Below are 19,104 nucleotides of genomic sequence, written 5' to 3'. Positions count from 1 at the left end.
GGGACCAATGTGTGGATCGGGTTGTATCTGGGTGGTGGAGTAGACCCCAGGCATGCCCCGAAACCCTGCCTCGACTTCGGGCTTCGGTGGAGCGGCCTCTGTATTCTAGTCGTTCACACGCCCGATATTGAGCACCGGGTAGGTGCGGGCCCTGCTCAAGGACAGCCACTGGCCCTGAATGCACTCCAGCCTGGTGGGGGGAGCGGAGAGGGCGGAAGAGCCAAATGCCCTTGGGCTCAAGTGGGCAGTTGAGGCTTCTCATCGGAGCCCCGGGGCTGCATAGTGGGATTTTCACGAGGAGAGATGGGTAGGGAAAGACACCAGAGACCCACGATCTTGTTTCCCTCACTCCTGGTTTAGGATGTGGGCTCTGGAGCCAGTCAGTTTGATTTCAAATCCCACCTCCACAACTGTTAGATATGTGATCATATCCAATTAACATTTCTAGCCTGTTTGCCAGAAAACCTCAGAGGGTTGCTGTGAGCAGTAGAAGAGGTAATTTGTGTAAGGTGCTTAGGACAGTGCCTGGCACATGCTCACAAGTGTTTATACTTAACCTGGATGTCTGCAGCTGTGTAGAGCCTCCCACAGGGCAGGTGATTTGGTTACATGAAGGCTCTTAGCAGGAAACCCCTAAGGGAAGCAAAGGAAGTGGTGGTAAATGAAAATAGCTATAGTTCATAGTCTTCCCTCCACCCCCCTCCCTCTTTGTATTCCTTCCACATCCCTCATCAGCTCCCTTTCCCAAACATTTATTGCTGGCCTAATAGGTTCCAGTCTGTTTCTACCCCTCCCATTCAGCTCTCCCCTTCCCCCCCGCCCCTTCCTCCCTGGGATCTCCCTGTACCTCTACCCAACAGTCCTATCACCCACTCCCACCTTGTCCCTCCCTCCTTGGGATGCTGAGCAGTGCTCCCCCATCAGGGTTTTGCATTCCTGCCACTTGCTCTACCTCGGGGGTATTCAACCCTGGCCACAGTTGCTGGGAAAATTACAGCCTCGACTTGGTCAGGCTTCTGTCGTTAGCCTCCCTGTCTCCCCCGACTTAGCTGCTCCCATGTGGTGTGCGATTTCTCTCACCAAGTGTTGTTTTCCTTTCCTCTGCCTGTGTTTGCATGGAATGCCATGAATTTGATATAGTGATTGCCTAACACATATACCACATAATAGTATTTTATTTCTTCCTGAAGCTCTGTTTGCATGACAAATGAGCTGGTAACATTTGTGCAACTCCTTGCAGCTGTGCAGTTCAATATATAAAGAATGAGCCTTTCGGCATCAATACTGGCCCTGTGTATTCTAAGAGGGCTTGAAACTGATGCTTAAACAAAGTTAACGTTACAACATTTCATAGAGTTATGGTCAATTATATCACAATGGATCTCAGGGCGATTTAAAAATATGGACTGAATTGGAGCCACCCCAGTGGTGGTACGCAGCGTGGGCTTTGTCAGCCTTCCTTGTGTTTGGGGACAGAACTGCTGCTACTATACATGCCTGGGGCCAAATGGGCCCTTTCACCTGAACCCTGTTGTCTTTCCTGTAGCATAGAACCCATCATGTTTGTAGCAGTGGCCTTTTGCCCCCATGGTGGCTTGTAGCAGGCGATGGCCTCGTCTTTCTTGGTGTAGTGCATCAACAGGCACCCAACCACTTACGGTGTATTTGCCCATCAGTGCTCCCCTCCCCGCCCCCTCTGAGAAGAAGCCTCAAAATCAATCAATTGTTCCTCCCAGATCTCAGGCCTTTCCATTTTCCTCCCAAACTCCTGGCTCCCAGTCCCGCCCCTTTCCTGGATTTATAGCCCTCCTCAATCTTCCATCAACATTCTCTGTGCCCAAAGCCATTTTACCCATTTTAGTGAAGTCAGTTTGTTGCTTTTTACATTCCCCCCCACACCATGCACACAATTCCCCTCCGAAGAGCTCGACCTCAGTGCTTCTTTGCCACCACTGCCCCTTGCCCCCTTGTCAGGAGCTGACCGTGAGGCCCTCCTGGGGCATCTAGAGTCTGCCTTTCTGTATCTTCAACGTTGGCCTCCTGCTGGGCCTGTCCAGGGTGGGAATGCATATTTTAAAGAAAGGGCAACGTTGCAAAGTCAATGGCTGCCCTGCCTGCCCTCCTTTCCTGTCGTTTTCTTGTGGGTTTTTTAAAGGTAAGCAGCTCAAGCTGCAGTGGGTCTTCCTGATTTATTAAAGGCAAAAGAGGAAAAACAAGAAGCAATGTCTAAATCTACTTAGTAACCACATCCACACATTTGGCAGAGGCTAGGGGCTGCTCGGAGCACGCTCTGGATTCCCGGAGGGCTGCCACACTGCCTTCCGTCCTGCTGACCTCTCTCTGTCTCGGCAGAGCCTTATAATAACAACGGCCATAAATCTTTTAGTGGGTTCCAATCTCCAGCTCCTCCTGCAAAAAGCCCTGCACACATTTATCAGGTCCTCAAAGATGCTCAGAGACTGTGGACTCACCCTTGATCCACCTCGTCGAGGGCCTTCTGTTCTCTCTCTGCTATTCTGGGCTTACTTCAAACCTTGTCATGGGTGACATCATGGTGGTGGGGAGGGGGTGACTGGTAGAGTGTGGCTGAAAAGTGGGAGCTGTTTTGGGCTCAGATTTTGACTGGAATGACCCCATGAGAACTCTTGGGCAACTTCCTGTTCCCTCATCTTGTGTCTTGTGGAAGAGGAGGTTGCCCTTTTCATCTCTTTCTAGGTTTGCAGGGGGTGTCAATGAAGGAGAAAAATAGAGTCACAGAAATGCCAGAAAGGGTTTAGTGGGCAGTATTGTGCCTGCTTTTTATAATCTGTGTAAAATTAAACAAAACTCTCACTCTTTCGACCACTCTCACACTTTGGTATCTGTGGGTAAGAGTTCCTTTAGAGGCATGGAATACATCGCCCGATGTCAATAACAGATTGTGTAGGAAGAAAAATGTAATGCTTTCAGGACATTTTCTTTTGGGCTTTGTCCATGATTAGATTATACTAAATTACAGAGTACAAATATCAGGCAATTACTCTTTGCTTTTAACTATTCAATTTCATGGCAAATCCATGTAGCTCAGTAATTATAAAATCACACCAATGTGGTTACTGAGAAAATACCTCATCATCTCCATCTTGTGAAGCTAGGTTCAGGGTGCCCTATAATTACCTGTGGTCCCGGTAAGCGTAAAGTACAGTCCAAATGAAGATGGGGTAATCTGTACCTCTTCATGATTGCCAGGTTCTGGAGAGACTCCTGCAGATTTTGCTGGATAAACCTCAGTAAGATGTGAGGAGGTCGGGCATCCTTGCCTTGCTGGTTACTTTGGGCACTCTATCTGATCCTGGCTGGTTTCTGGTCCCACTCATTCTATAGTTTTAACCAGGGGTGTGTCTCTCTTTTCTTCTGTTATGTGAAAACATGGTCATTTTCTCTTGGCTTAGCTCATGGAATCTTCCCCAACCTCTCCCCAATTTTAATTTCTTCCAGGGCTGTGCGTGTCTTGTAAGCAATCGAGTCTGTGGCCCTGGAAACTGGAGGAGCTCATTGGTGAAAAAGAATTATCTGGGCTGGTTGTGAGAAATCGAACAGTGGCAGGAGGAGGAAAACGAGAGAAGAAAGGAGCTGACACATCTAAACAAGTGGCCGGGGCACTGTGCATACAGATGTAGGTGGTAGCTGGGTCCCTGTTGCAGCTCATTACTGAGAAGCACATCAGAGGTGCAGTGTGAGGGTCAGGGACTTTTGGGCTACGGCGCTGAGCTTTGAACAGGGCTTTTCTGCAGAACGAATGGTACCTGAGCCCTTTCCAGGTGCTGTAGTTGCTGAACTAATTACCATTTTTAGAAGTGCAGACCACGTGGGGTGAAATCTCTTAGGGGTCTTATTTCCCTCTGTGGCATCTATTTCAATGCTTTTTTTCAATCCCAGGATGTTAGGGAAAATTCCCCAGAGGGGCTGGGGCACCCACCCCAGAAATGGGTACCCCCTGCTGGTGATGGGGAAGATGGTCTCACTATAGGGGCAGATTCCAGCAGAGGGTAAGTGGAGGACACAAAATGTTTTCTTCATGGAAAGAGACGGAGAGCATCTTGTTTTTCTGTTTTTTGGCGTGTGTTACAGAGAATGGGGTGAACTGGCATGGTGGAACTCAGAAGGGTGAGGAGGAGTCCTGGATCCGGTTCCGCCCCATGGTGTGCTTTTCTTCCCTGCATGCTCTGCTGCAGTAGCCCTCTCTCTCCATTTATTACAGGATGTCTTGGCAGCATTTCCCAGGAACCTGCAGCTGCTCTTGGGTTAATCAGTATGTGCACTGGAAATGTGTGTGGCTGTGCAGCGTGGCAGGGTCTGGGTCCCACGGAAGGTTTGGGTGTTCCTCAGGAGAATTCAGAGCAGCCCAAAGGAGGGTCCTTTTCAAGCACTGGACTTTTCTTGTTTTGATAACTACTTTCTGTGGCTAAGCCCTTGCAGTGGTTGAGGTGGGTGGAAATACAGAATGGATACTGTGTCTAATTGCTTGTAACCTATGGATGGGGGAAGCTATGGTTCCTATATGGCCCCAGTCTATAAATAAATGAACACTCATTAATGTAAAATTAAATTAGAATAAAATTTCCCATCCAGTTTTGTTTAGAAGGCAGAAATAAGTGGGTTGGCTGTGCAATTTTGTTGCAGAAGCTGCCACACATAGTCATGAGATGATAATAATAATAGTGATTTGTTCTTTGCTGGTGCCTCGGTTCCCAGCTCTCCAGGCAAGTATTACCACCTTGTTTTTGCAAAGTCTTATTGAGGTTAAAGGGCTGATTGGAAGTTACTCAGCAAGGGGTTAAGTGCAGATGCCTTAAAATCCTCTGGCCCATTAGACCTGGAGCTCTAAACAGAAAATGGACCAGAATTCAGGAGACCTGAATTCCAGTCCTCGCTCTCCCACTGATTCAGTGTGTGGGCAAAAATGCCACCTCTCTGGTGCTTGGTTTTCTCACCTATAATGGAAGTACTGGTGCAAATCTTACAGTTTGTCGAATCCAAGCTGATAATTGAACATAAAACTAACAGAAGGACACATTCTGCTAATGTATGCACCATTTATGGCCAACTCTCTCTGAGCTTTTTTTCCTCCTTTTCCTCATGACCTGAGTTTGCCCTTTGGAAATTAAAATATTAAATAAAAGAGTAGTTTCTTTCTATTTCATGCTTTATTTGCTGGAGGAGGATTTGCTTTGGAGACTGTTTTCCTTCAGCCCAGCTTGAGGACTATGTAGATTTCTGGGGCTTCCCTCAGGCAGGAAGAGGGTCCCGGATCCATTCACCTTCTCCCCAGAGTGGGGCTGTCACTTGGCTGCTGGGGAAAAAGCAAAGGTTTGCAGCTCAGTGGTATCAGCAGGTCTGTTTATGAAACCTCCTTCTAAACCCTGCCTGCAGGTCAGGGGGAGGAGGTGCATCCAGGGCAGGTTGGGGGCCTGGGACATGGGGGTTTCACAGGGTACCTGGAAGATCTCTGTAGCCTGGGGCAAGTCATTTAACCTTCCAGTTTCTCCATCTCTACCAACACTCCCTCCCTGTCTCTCTCCTTTCCTCCTGAGGACCATGAGAAGTAATTAGTGGCTGTTGTCAGACAAGATCTAGCTTTGCACAAGTAACTTGGGCAGACCTTGAAATGGGCAAGGCCAGATGGGGCCCAGGACTTTGATTTACAGAGACGGAAGAAAAGAAAAAAACCAAAAAACTGCACCAGGGTTTCCTTCAGAGCAACCACCCAGCCCAGTGATGTTTTGGGAGGGAATGAAAATATCTGGAACGGGAGAGGGCTGGGTGGGTTGCTGTTGATTTGTAGTGGCCCTCTGCCAGGGGGGTTTCTAGGAAAAGGACTGATCCTCAAGGCAGGGGCCTAGGGCCCCCTCCCTGGAGAATTGGGGCTCCGTGTCCACGGGCAGATATCAGAGCGCCCCCCCAGTAGGCTCCCCTGGGAGATGGGGGTGTGCTGGAGGAGCAGATAGCTCCATGTTCTCAAGTGCAAGGCAGCAAACCAATTGCTGTCCTCAAGCCTTGCTCAGCTGAGCTCTTGGAATATTAACACCAGGGCGGGCGGGGGCCAGCCCCTCCCATACCGTTTTGGGTGCACAGCAGCACCTCGCTCAGCAGCGCTTCCAGGGCAGCCTGGTGCTTTTCCAGCTGCCTGGAGTTTATCCTCATTCCAATTTCCACAGGAGCAGTCAGCTGTGAAATAAGGCAGAGTTAACAAGAAGGGAGAGATGTGGAGAGGGCCATTAACCCCGGGTGCCCCACAGGTGGCAGGAGAGGCCCACGGGAGCCATGCCACCCTGCTCCGCCTGGCTCCACTCTTCCCCATCCCCTGACATCCCCCCTTCCCTACAATTCTAACTAGGAGGCTGGATCCTGCAAGTCACTGAGTCCTGCTGGGAGGATCCCCCTCTTGGAAGCTGGGACAGGAGGGGTGGTGTTGGCAGGAAGCCCACTGGCTTTTCATATGGGGAAGGAACTCACCCCTTCCCCCCAATAATAATAATAATAGTTAACATCGAGGAGTCTTACCTTGTACTGGGTGCCGTTCTAAGTGCTTTATGTATATTAAGCCTCTCAATAACCCTATGAGGTGGGGACTATTAGTGTTCTCATTTTGCTGATGAAGAAACTGAGGATGAAGGTGGAGTAACTTGCTTAAGGCCACACGGGTAGTAAGTAGCAGAAAGGAGACGTTACACCCCTGCGGCCTGGTTCCAGGGTCTGCGCGCATGACTACCGGGCACCGTGGGAACGCGAGTGAGGCCCTGCAGGAGCTGTCAAGAGGCAGCCAGTGTGCTGACTGATCTCCCATCATCCCCCAGAGCTTCCTGGTTCAATGGTCTTGCTCCCTCCTCTCCGGAGAGTCCCCGTGGAGGAGTCCCAGTCCCGACTCCCCCACCTCCCACCTGGCTCCCTGGGTGTGGGGAACAGGCTGGGGCCTGCCCTCTAGACCCTCGGGGCTCAGGATGCCTGAAAGGCATCACTGTGGGGCTCTGGTTCGAGACTTGCCTATGCCATCCTCTTGCTGTGGTTATGCCTCTCTCTAGGCCTCAGTTTGCCCCCTTTAAAATGAGGAGGCTGGACTGCATAATCCAGAAAGGACATCCTGTATATCATGGTTCTAGGGAGATGGAAAGGGGACACGAGGTGTCTTACCCCAAGTCTCCCCAAAAAGGATGCTACTTTGGATGTATCGCATCTCATTAACCTGGGAGTTGGTGTCTCCAGCTCTGCCTCAGGTGAATGTAGAGGGAACTTCTTAGTGAGTTCTCCTCTTGCCAGCTGCAAGGCTCCCTCCTGGCTCCCTCCTCATGAGCTCAAGGAGATCAGAGTGGATGTGGGGAGGAAAGGAGGCCCACCATGCTGAGCCCAGTGACAGTGCTGAGGTCACTCTCTGGGCCACCTACCTGACAGAGCATGGAAAGATCACTGGCCTGGGTGTCTTTGGCGAGGCCCTTGCTCTGCTGGATGTCCGTCTCCTCACCTCACAGGCTCTTTTACATGGAAGTGCCCCACACTCAGGCCTGGGGCCTCTCCTCTTCTCCACCCACATCTGCCCCCTCAGGGAGCTCAACCAGCCCTGGCTTCAAATGCCATCGAGTAGCTGATGACTCTATCCCTAACCTCTTTCCTGAACTCCAGCCTGGTATTTCCACCTGCCTGTGCAACGTCTTCACCTGGATGCCCAAGAGCATCTCACAGTTCACAGGTACAATCTGACCGCCTGATCTTTATTCCACCAACTGCAGCCAGCCACAGTCTTCACTGTCTGTTAGTGACAAATCTGTCCTTCCAGCTGTTTCAGCCCCAAACCTTCAAGTTAGTCTTTACTTTTCTCTTTCTTCACATCCTCTATCCATTATTTCAGCAAATCCAGTGGGCTTCTACCTCCATTTTCTAAAATCCAACCACTCTGCTCTGCCTCCATCATGACCACTCCAAGCCGAGTCTCTCTCTCTCTCTCATACTAAAGCAGACACCTCAGTACTCTCCTTAATTCTGTACAGCAGCTGGGGAGATCCCTTTAAAATGTAAATCAGATCATATCCCTCCTTTGTGCAAAAGCCCCCAAGGGCTCCCACCCCTGTGGAGTGAATGCAAAGTCCAAACAATGGCCTATGACATCCACAGTCTGGCCTCATGCCTACCATCTCCCCGGCTCCATCTGCTCCAGCTTCTCTGCCTCCTCACTGTTCCTGAATGCACCCTCCCGCCCCTGCCTCAGGGCCTTTGCACTGGCTGTTTCTGCCGGGAATACTCTTACTCCAGGCATCCCTATGGTTCACTGCCCTGCTCTCTTCGGGTCTCTGCACTGATGCCATCTACTCATTTACAGACAATAACAATGACACAAAGCAATTATTGTAGGCACCAAATAAGGAAGTATGATAGAGGGTGACCAAGTGGGGTTTGGGGTACTGCTTTGCTCACCTTATTTAATACTGTACCCATCTCATTTCCTTGGCCAGTTGTATTTTCCTCCACAGCACCTGTCACTACCTGCCGTACTACAAAATTTGCTGATTTACCTTGTTTGCAGTCTGTCCCTGGTCCTTCGGGATCCCTTTCTGCTTCCCCGCTGGAGTGTGAGCTCCACGAAGGCAGGGACTTTGTTTTAGTTACTACTCCATCCCCAGTGCCTAGAGTGGTGCCTCACACAAAGGAGGGGCTCGTTTATTCATCCTCTGAGTAAACGAGACTGTGAAATTAAAGAGCTGAACAGGACACACTCAAGGTTCTCTGCAGCCCTGATCCTAATCAGTGCAGAAGGACCCAGGCCCTGGGTGTCAAGGTCGATAGCTGTCTCCTGGGCCCCTGTGCAGGAGGAGAGGAACCGATGCCCTTCTCACCTCTCTTGCGAGGATTGCAGCTGCCTTCTGACTGGTCTCTTGCCTCTACTTGCGCTGCCCCAGATCTTTCTAAGTTGGATTGGGTGATTTGTCTGCTTTGAACCCCAGTGACTTCCCAGATGTCTTGCCTGGTGCACCAGGCCCTACCTGAGCTGGCCCTGCTGACCTCTCGCCCCCTCTCAGCACACCCCCATCACAGGGGCCTGAGACTTACCAGGTGCTCCTGAGTGGGCCTTAGCACTCGCTGTTCGTTCTTCTGGGAGGCCCTTGCTCCAGCTCCATGCACAAGTGGCTCCTTCTCTTTATTCAGGCTTCAAATCAAATGTCACCTCCTCCAAGAGGCTTTCCCTGACCTCTCCGCTGGACAAAGCAGTGCCCCAAACAGAGTGGGCCTTAGCACTCGCTGTTCGTTCTTCTGGGAGGCCCTTGCTCCAGCTCCATGCACAAGTGGCTCCTTCTCTTTATTCAGGCTTCAAATCAAATGTCACCTCCTCCAAGAGGCTTTCCCTGACCTCTCCGCTGGACAAAGCAGTGCCCCAAACACCACTTGGTCACCCTCTATCATACTTCCTTATTTGGTGCCTACAATAATTGCTTTGTGTCATTGTTGGTGTTTGTCCCTGCCTATCAGCATGGTGCTTGCTGCCTGGATGTCTTGTTCACTGCTGGATCCTAGGACATCCCATGACTGGTTGTAGTTGGTGGGCCCTGCCTCCTTGCCAGGCTGGGGAACCATGCCCCACACTGATTTTTCGCCACTGTCCCCATAGTCTGCTCACCTTCATCATTTTGTTTTCTCCGTCCTCAATGGGCTCTGTGGGGTCTACAGGACCCATCTCCTCAGACTTCTGCTGTACATTCAGGGATTTCTTTTGCCCTTTGTTCCGTTCCCTCTCCTAGGGGCAGAGTATAAAATTGCACAAAACTGCCCTCCCGCAATCTGCCCAGCCCTGCCCCTGTCTCCATCTGCCCAGGGTGCTACTGGCCTGAGCTCCCCACAGACTGAGAGAACCCTTCCTCTCAAGTGCCTGCTACATAGAGTCTCAGACATTCAGGGTTTTAAGGATGACCCTAGGAGTCCCCCACCAACAGGTCAACTGGAAAAGGAATTGGCTCCTTTGAAGTTAAAACATCGCACCCGGATTGTTACTGTTAATTAAGTTAAAAAGCTGAAAATAATGGCTGCCCTTCATGCATATTAAGTGGGAAAATGTGTCTTTCTTAGCAGAAAGCCTATAAAAAAGGTAGCAAGACAGCCTAGCCTGTGAGGGCACCATGGGGTGGCCCGGGAACTCAGAGTCCCTGGGAGGTGATTTATAAGAGGCAAGACAGGGGGATGAATTATGGAGGAAGGAGTTTGCTGCTTCTTCATAAACATCCTGGTGCCTGGCAATTACGAGGAGAAAAACCATGGAGCAAATTAATGCAAAGTGTCCTTTGGTTGCCATTTTGCTAGCATATGTTCTCCTGAGTTTGGCTGTCTCTGTTCAGCCCCCAATCTCACCTGGCATGCTGCTGGCCAGGTCTCTGAGCACTGATACCAGATAAACCCATTCTTCTGGTTACTCTAATGACACTCTTGGGATTCTGTTGTTGGCCTGCACTGAGAGGCAGTGGTTCCAGAACAATGGCCATCTCCTTGGGAGATTGAGCCAGAGTGGAGGCAGAGGAGCTGGGTTCAGCCTCACCTCTGCAAAGGGTCACATTCACTAGGAATGTGGAAACCTGGCCCACAGTGTGCAGGTACGGACAGGCTGTGCCACAGGGCTCTGAGGCCTCCCAGGGAACTAATTCATACATTTGGCCCTGTGGGAACCTCCGTCTCAGACAGGGTGGGGCATGAAAGTCCCATCTCTTCACTTCCTTGGGTTAAAGGGAACCCCTGAAGTCTATAGTAAAAGGTGCCAGGGAGGCTGAGCCAGCAGTCCAGTTTTCCTTAGGCCCCATTGCCTGACTTCCATCAGGCCTGCCTTGTTTTCTTCTGGGCTCTAAAGAGAAAGAGGCTTTTGCCACCACTAGGTAGAAGGCCACCTTCTTCCCCACCTCTGGACACTGGCTCCCATCCATTCCTCACTCATGTCTCAGGATTTTCATCTTTTCCCTGATGGCTTCCAAAAAGCTCCAGCCCATGGCAATTTCTCCCTCCTCTGAACCCAAGCACTTACCATTGGCATCACTTAGGGAGCAATTTATCATGTCCTGCCTTGTGACATCTCTCTTTCGTCATCAATTGTTAGTTAATTTTTCATATGTGTGTGTCTTGGCTCCCTAGCCTGCTCCTTGAAGACAGGGGAGGTGCTTGGATTTCCTTGCGTTTTCTGGCCCATCACCCAGGGTAGCCCCTTGTGCTGCAGAGAAGCTCAGTAAATATTTATTGACTTGCTAATTGAAAATTTCCTCCAAAGGACAGGCAGGGGTGGGAGAAGATGTCGCTCATGGGAGCCACTGACATCTCTGAGTGATGCCAGTGAAGGTGGCCAGAGCTACAGCTGGAGCTCGGGGATGTTTCAGGTCCTGTGGCTTCATGCTCTCCTTGGCATCACTGGCATAGGTAATTAACATGGTTCACCAAAGGAACACTCCGCTTCAGAGACACTAGCACCACTGCAGGGCTGTGACTCACCTCAGCCATGTTGGGAGGTGGGCAGCAGCTGCTTCCTACCTGCATCCTCTGGAGTTCGCTGTAGGTGAAGATGGGGATGAAGGCTTCCGTCTGGGAGGCCAGCATGGCGGTTGCATGCACCACCAGCAGCGCAGCCACGGCCTTGCGGGACACCATCCTGGAGCTGTACAACAACAAGGAGCTCCTGTCACTAAGTTTAGGCCTTGGTGGCAGACTGCTACATTGGAGGTAGGAGCGCTCAGCTCTGCTCCACGCCCCATGTGTAGATGTGTAATCCTGAGCAAGTGCTTGGCCTCTCTGGACTTGGGCCTGGGATCAGGGCTTTGCCAGATGAGCTCTGAGCACCCTGTCTGCCCTGAGCTGTGAGAGCTGACTAAGTTCCTAGGAAAGGCCACCTAGCCCCCTGCCACACACTAGGGAAGAATCATTCCATTTGTCGGCACTTCTTGTTACAGGCAAGGTCTTCTGGGGTCAGCTGAGCTCGTGAGACAGGAGGGACCTCATCTCTTGGAGAAAGAGCTCCTAGATTATCAACAGAACTGTGCCCCGAGACCCAGGGAGGCCTCCCTGCTCCATGTGCTGATGAGAATGACAAAAGGGATGGACTCAGGCCCAGATGACTGTGGCTCTACCTGGGAGCACCAGGCCAAGACCCCAGGTCTGTAGAAGAAAATGCTGAGACCCTCGGCCCATGTGGAGGAAGAGCCAGATGGTAAAATTCAGCACAGAGCTGCATCCAAGAGCTGCAAGTGGGGCCCCCACCCCACTGGGCTGAGCGCTGGCTCTGGAACAAGCCTCTCCCCAGCACTAGTGTGTCTAGCTGCCTGCTGGCCACAGCCAGAAACAACAGGGGGCTCCTCCCTGCAAGCCTGCCGATGCCCTGGAATGCCATGAGTGCTGGTGGGGTGCCAGTGTGTGGGGGGGCCTCCTGCATCCTGGGAAGTGGATATGTCTGGAATGGCTGGCAGGAAGGCAGGCTACAGGGGGCTTTCAAGGCTCAGGTCCTGCCAGGGAGCAGGTGATGAGGTGACTGCAGAGGTACAGAGACTTGAGAAAGGGTGTCAGTTGGGTAGGCTTTGGGCAGGGTCAGGGAGATCCTGGGCAGGGGTGGTGCAACCTGGCTGGGTGTTAGCCTCTGTTGACTCATTCAGAGGCAGCTGGGCTGGAACCCTGGCTTTCCAAGGCCTGGTGTCTCTCCCAATATCCCACCCCATGTTGTCTCTGCCCACAAGTAGGTGCAGGAGGGCATTGCTAGGGGCAATCCTGCTGAATGCATCCTGTGTACTACCGGTCCTGTGCTGGGTGGGCTGCTGAGTGCAGGAGCCAGACCTCCAGAACAGGGAGGGGAGACCAGGGAAGCCTCTGTGGTAGTAGGGGTGGTGGTGATTCAAGGTTTCAGATAAAGGGCTCCCCAGCCTCGGGCACCCTGGGTTTTGTGGGTGGTAGAGGGTCCTGCTCTGGGCCAGCCACCAAGCTTCTCTGCAGGTGTAAGCCCAGCTGTTCCCTTGGAGGGAAGCTTCCAGGGCTGTGGGCTTGCATCCCACCTTTCTGACAGCACCTGTCTCCTCAGTCATCCAAAACCACCTCTGCCAAGCAGGACACTCCTCTGCCTTCTTGCTATTTCTGCTCTCTCTCCCTCCCCTCTTGCTACTTTTTCTGTCCATTTTGTTCACACTCCATGAGCAAGAATACCAGGGATCAGACAGCTAAAGCCTCCCCATCCCAGCTGCATACAAATTCCCAGTAGGTTGGAAGGGCCACCGGACCATTAATGATCACCTTTTGGGAAGCCAAGACCCTCTCCAGAGCCCAAGGAGCATGTGCTGAACAGAGGATGGGTGGCGTTGGTGCCTCCCCTCTCCTTCCCATCCTTTCCCTGAGGAGTCTCTGGGGCTTTGCTTTTCATCCCAGAGGAGACAGATGTGTCACATTTATAGCGTCCTATTTCCTTCACAGAGATGCTATAGATTCCTTTTCATTCTGGTATTTGCATTTAATTCATTCCATAAGAATCAATAAAAACTTTAAATTAAGAAAAACTGCAAAATCCAGTTGCTGCTCATTTTCTTGATCCAACTGGCAGTTGGCATGTCACCTGCTTTCTGGCAAGCTGGGAGTGGGAGAGAGCTTTTCATTGTGGAATGAGGTGCTGGATCCTTTTCCATCCTCAGGGATGGGGCTTCAGCCTTCACATGCAGCTCTGCAGGAGGGGGCCCGTCTCCCTTCCCCCTCCCATAGTACTGCCTAGCCATGTGATTCCCCTCGCGATCAGCTTCTTTATCTGAACTTTCCAGAGCAAAGCCACAAAGCCAAGTGGGGCCCTGTGTCCCTGCTAAGCCCTGGTTTGGGTTCTGAGCCCACTGTCGGTGTGCCAGACCCACCCCACACAGCTTCTGCTCCTCCAGGAGGTGCACCCGCCTGCTTCCTGCAGCCACCAGGCCTCAGCCCTGCTTCTGCCCAGTGAGGGCAGCTTTAGCCAGTTCCCTTGGGAATCAGCTGGGGCGCTCAGTCTGAGGCCCAGCTAAGCATTTTTTTTTTTTTAAAAGATGACTGGTAAGGGGATCTTAACCGTTGACTTGGTGTTGTCAGCACCACGCTCTCCCAAGTGAGCAAACCGGCCATCCCTATATAGGGATCCGAACCCGTGGCCTTAGTGTTATCAGCACCACACTCTCCTGAGTGATCCACAGGCCGGCCCTCCAGCTAGGCATTTAAAGGTGGCAGAGGGACACAGGAGCAGGTCAGTACACCCCAGGGAGCTGTGGACTGGGCTGGCTCTGCCCACACCTCTGTTTTGCTTCAGGGCTTATGCTGGCAGCACCCCCCCAAACTTTCTCCTACAGCAACTTACGGTATGAGCGTGGTCTAGGGGCCCGGAGGAGTCTCTCTCTGCTTGTCCTCTGGTGTCTGGCTGGTCTGATGGGCCCTTTTATCCCTCCCGTCCTCCCCTTGGAACCCATTAACCTTTGGCCACACTTTTGGGGGCTCTGGGTGGGGGAGCCTGGATTCTCAGAGCTCATGGAAACCTGCCATGCTGTGGGCTTCCAGGGCTTTCCTGGAAGGCCTCTTTTGTGAGTGATGGTCAGGGTTCTGTGGAAGCTGCCCCGCCCAGATGGCACTCTCCTGTCCACTTTAAACACAGCTGCTGCTCTGAAGTCATTATAACGAAAGCCTTTTCTTTTTTGCTCCTTTAATAGATGATGTCGTTGAGCGTCTCCAGCTAACTCTAAGTGATCAGATTCTTTGTCGGCTGTCAGAACACTGTATTAGAAAGATAACTTCACTTCAGTCCCTCCCCTGAAGCCCCTCATGAAAGAAAGCGCTCAGGAGTGTGTGACAGTGTTTCAATCGATTGATAATCCAGACCCAGGGCTGCTCAGGGCTGCATGCCACAAGGGAGCAAGGGTGGCATGAGGGTCTATGCGTCTGTAACCTAAAGGGGAGACCCTACACCTATCTGGGAGACATGTTGTGGCAATTGTTTAATGCAAACAGTCTGTTTAACGATTCAAAGAGGGAGGAGGTGCATGTGAGCTGGAGTCCCACGGGCCTGCTGCTGCTGCTGGCTGCTGCCGTTCCGGGAACACAGTTCTACTCAGGGAATGCTTGACACGCACGTTCCAATCAAGCTCAGCAAGTCCATGAGGTTGGTGTGTTTATTTCCTCCATTTAAAAGATAAGAAAACTGAGGCACACCTAAATGACACATCTGTGGCCCCCCTGCAAGGTCTCTTTATACAGGGTCAAGGCTGGACATGGCCAGGTGCGGCAGAGGATGAGGATGGGGATGGGGCTTCTGGGATGTGGGTCACATGCAGGCACAGGGAATGGCACAGAGGATCAGGTGTCTCAGGAGGTCCCCTGTGTGGGTTGGGAGTGACTCTGTTGGTCCTGAATGTGGGAGCCTTTAGAAACCAAGCAGAAGGATTTAGATTTGATGTGGGGGACAGGGGGTCTTCATGAAACCTTGATGTGGATGATATGACAAAAGCATCATACTGGAAGATCACTCAATGGCAGGTGCTGGCTTTGGCGCAGGGGAGACCAAGGCAGGGAACATTCTGGGTGTGAAATCCAGAGGGTCTGGGTGGGCAGTGGACATTTCCCCAGGCAAACCACGTTGACTGGTAGTGCCTTCCAGAGAGGCTGCCCCACCCAGACATCCAGGTGGGGGTTCTTCTTGTCCAGGAACCCCTGTCTGTCTGCTGTGGCTTTTTCCCTTAGAAAGTGGCAAACATTTGCAGGGCTTCCAACAACACGGGTAACCTCTAAATTCCCTACTCAGCCAGTCTTGATGGAAGCAGATGGTGCTCGGTGTCCTTGCTTGCTGGAGCAGGGTCTCTGTGTGCGGCGCTACCCTCACTTCCGAGGTTAGAACTCCAGCACGCTGGGCCTGCCACTGTTGTTACATGTGCACGTGTGTCTCAGAAGTCTTTGATCTCAGAGGAATTAGAGCTTGAAATGCCAGGGTTTGTAACTGAGTTGCTGTCCTTTAACTCTGGGCCTGAGTCTCAGTGCCCCAATTTCAAGAGGGGTTTTTAAGATGAGGACACAGAGCTTGGTGGGGGCAAAGCTGCTCAAGGGTTGTGAGGCAGCCACCAGCTTCTAGGCTTGGGACGCTCCAGGGAGGCTCTACGATGCCGCTGTGGGCCCATTAACACCTGCATCTCCAGCACCTGGACCAGGGCAGGCAAAATGAGTGCCTGGGCCAAATCCAGCCTGCCACCTATTTTTATACAGCCTGTGAGCTAAGAATAGTTTTTATACTTTTAATTTTTTTTTTAAAGATGACCAGTAAGGGGATCTTAACCCTTGACTTGGTGTTGTCAGCACCACGCTCTCCCAAGTGAGCCACAGGCTGGCCCTATACGTTTTAATAATTAAAAACATCAAAGGAATAATATGTAGTGACATGTGAATTTAATTTCCATGTCCATTGGAATACAGTCCCTCTCAGTCATTTATGTTTTGTCGGTGGCTGCTTTTGGGCTACAACAGCAAAATTGAGTAGTTGTGATAGAGATCTTATGGCTCACAAAGCTTAAAATATTTATTACCTGGCCCTTTATGGAAAATGTTTGTTGGCTCCTGATCTAAACAATATCTGGAACATGTAATAAATAACAGCCAGACATTACACATACCAGCTCTTTAAAATTTCACTACAGCCCTGCAAGGTTGGTGTGATTATTATCCCATTTTACACGTGGGAAAACTGAGGTGGAAAACTGGCCTACTACAGTGGTGAAATGCAGCTATTAAAATGGCTGGGCCAGGATTCAAACTCAGGGAGTCAGGCTTCAGAATCCAAAATTTTAAGCACAGTGCTTTCCTGCCTCTCAGTGTTGAGCGAGCATATGGATGGCTATAGGGGAAACACATGACAGCAGCCTGGTACACACTCTACAAACCTGCCACTCCCGGGCCGGCCCCGTGGCTCACTCGGGAGAGTGCAGCACTGGTAGTTCCGAGGCCGCAGGTTCGGATCCTATATAGGGATGGCCGGTGCACTCACTGGCTGAGCGCGGTGCGGACAACACCGAGCCAAGCGTTGCGATCCCCTTACTGGTCAAAAAAACCCCCCAGGCCACAGGTTCGGATCCTATATAGGGATGGCCAGTGCACTCACTGGCTGAGCGCGGTGCGGACAACACCGAGCCAAGCGTTGCGATCCCCTTACTGGTCAAAAAAACCCCCCCAAAACCAAAAAAACCCCTGCCACTCCCTCTTTACGCTATCCCCGGCAAGGTGTCTGAGCATGATGCTGTCAGAGCCGACCACCTAGGACAAGTGCAGTTTCTTCTCATGTGTTCTTAGGTTTGGAGGAGCCAGGCCTGGATGGGGAGGAAGACTGCAGATGGCAGGGCAGGCCTATCCACCGAGCACAAGGAGACATTTGAGACCGCTCCCCGAGGGCTCCTCCATACCAGGCCTCTGAGATCTGTGACCTGCCTTGGCTGGGCCAGTCTGGGCTCTGATCCAGAGACGCCTTCAAGACACTCTGTCTGAGAAATGATTAGGAGCCTCTGAACCCGAGATGGGTCTGTAGTGAGTGATGGGGAGAAGGGAAGTGCTGGAAACAGTAAATAACTCAGAATCAATTTTGGGGGCATGAATAGCACTATCTGGGATCTGGTATTTCTGACCCAATTAATTCGGAGTATTACAGTGTGATATCTGCAGTTTGATGTGGAAGGAAGGCAAATCAGGATTCACAGTGAGCTATTCCTTGTAATGCAAGAGAGGAATGCAGACCAGTGGGGGCCCAGGTCTGCTGCTGGGTCACAAGGTGTTAGCAGCACAAGCTGCTGGGGCGAAGCGGCCTCCCCTCACGGCCCTCTGGGATGCAGAGCTCGTGGGTCGGCCTTTTAGGAACTGTCTCAGTGGGAATATGTCTTCTCTCCCTTCTTTGTCAGGTGCCATTGCCCTTGATGGGTATTTTCTGCTGTCACAGTTAGTGCGTTAGAAACGGAGAGATGTGTGGATAACGAACCAAAAAACGACTACTTTGTCTTTACCATGTACGTTATCTCTCCCTACCAATGTTTAGTTAGTGGCTGTTTCTCCTGCTAGAAACTGGACAAAAATAAAAGGAAGGCATAATCTGATGTTCTTTATTTTCCCAATGGGAATTGCCAAGATGTGTAGTGGCTGAGGCAGGGGGAGGCGTAATCTAACCCAAGCCTGGGAAAGGAAGTTCACAACACTCAGAGGAGATGGCTCAAACCATACGTGGACACTTGATTGTCTTTCCCATATTGGGCAGAGGTATTAGCAATGTAGCTCTCCTTGCCTCATGACCTTGAAAATATTGTTTGCTGGGTACTGCCATAACATCTTCATTAATGGCCTGGAACAGGGAGGCAACAGCATGTTAATTAAATTTGCAGATGATACTAAATTGGGAGATGTAGCAAACATCAGGGAGGACAGAGACCTAATACAAGAAGATGTCAGGAGGTTAGAATTACGAGCTGGAAATGGCCAGGTGAGCAGCTAGACGTAGGATGGAGCCTGTGCAAGGGACGAAAGGAGGGACCCACAGGAAGGAAAGTTGCAATTGGGGGCACCTGGGGGAGGCGGGGCAGTTCAAACACTGCTCTGTTTTCCAGATGGTTCCCTCGAACAGGTGGAGAATAGTGGCTAAAGAAAGGCAGAGTTCAGATGAGCCGAAATAGCCCAGGGATTGCTAGGAGTACCGAAGTTGAAGGTATAAAAATGAAAAATGAAAGGTTTTGAAAGGTTGGCTTGCCCAGAACGCTGGTAAGAATTAAATGTGTGTTGCTCATGTTAAGCAAAGGCCAAGGAGAGGCAAATAATCCAGCTGCAGGAGATGGAGAGGGGAGAGATAGTTGTTGCCAAGCCTTCGTGTTTAAAGTCCTGATGACCCTCACAGAGTTAGAGGTGTGCAACTGGATTCAGGAGCAAAAGTACAAGTTGATGATGATGACATTTAAAACTAGGTCAAGCAAAGCACTGAAGGAGGTATTTTGGGCAACAACTGTGCCTTGGCCCAGGGAACACAAGCTTTGGTGATCTGTGGGTATTTTTATTCTTTTTCTTCTATAGCTCAGGACCTTTTTTCAGAACTCACAAATGATTTGTTGGAAATGATAC

At 51.1% G+C, this 19,104-nt stretch overlaps 1 protein-coding gene across 1 annotated transcript; it reads right to left on the bottom strand.

Annotated features, from left to right (window-relative positions):
- Window positions 1-5,284: 5,284 nt before the first annotated feature.
- MLN (motilin) lies at window positions 5,285-11,644 on the bottom strand. The gene is made up of 4 exons (XM_008581561.1): window positions 11,527-11,644; window positions 9,644-9,760; window positions 6,126-6,207; window positions 5,285-5,332 (listed from the first exon to the last, which is right to left on the bottom strand). The coding sequence occupies exons 1-4, from the start codon at window positions 11,641-11,643 to the stop codon at window positions 5,322-5,324; spliced, it is 327 nt and encodes a 108-aa protein (XP_008579783.1). The 5' UTR covers window position 11,644; the 3' UTR covers window positions 5,285-5,321.
- Window positions 11,645-19,104: the final 7,460 nt, after the last annotated feature.

This window comes from Galeopterus variegatus, unplaced genomic scaffold, assembly GCF_000696425.1.
Source record: "Galeopterus variegatus unplaced genomic scaffold, G_variegatus-3.0.2 Scaffold2394, whole genome shotgun sequence".
Taxonomy (NCBI): domain Eukaryota; kingdom Metazoa; phylum Chordata; class Mammalia; order Dermoptera; family Cynocephalidae; genus Galeopterus; species Galeopterus variegatus.
This window is presented reverse-complemented; position numbering and strand designations above follow the sequence as displayed.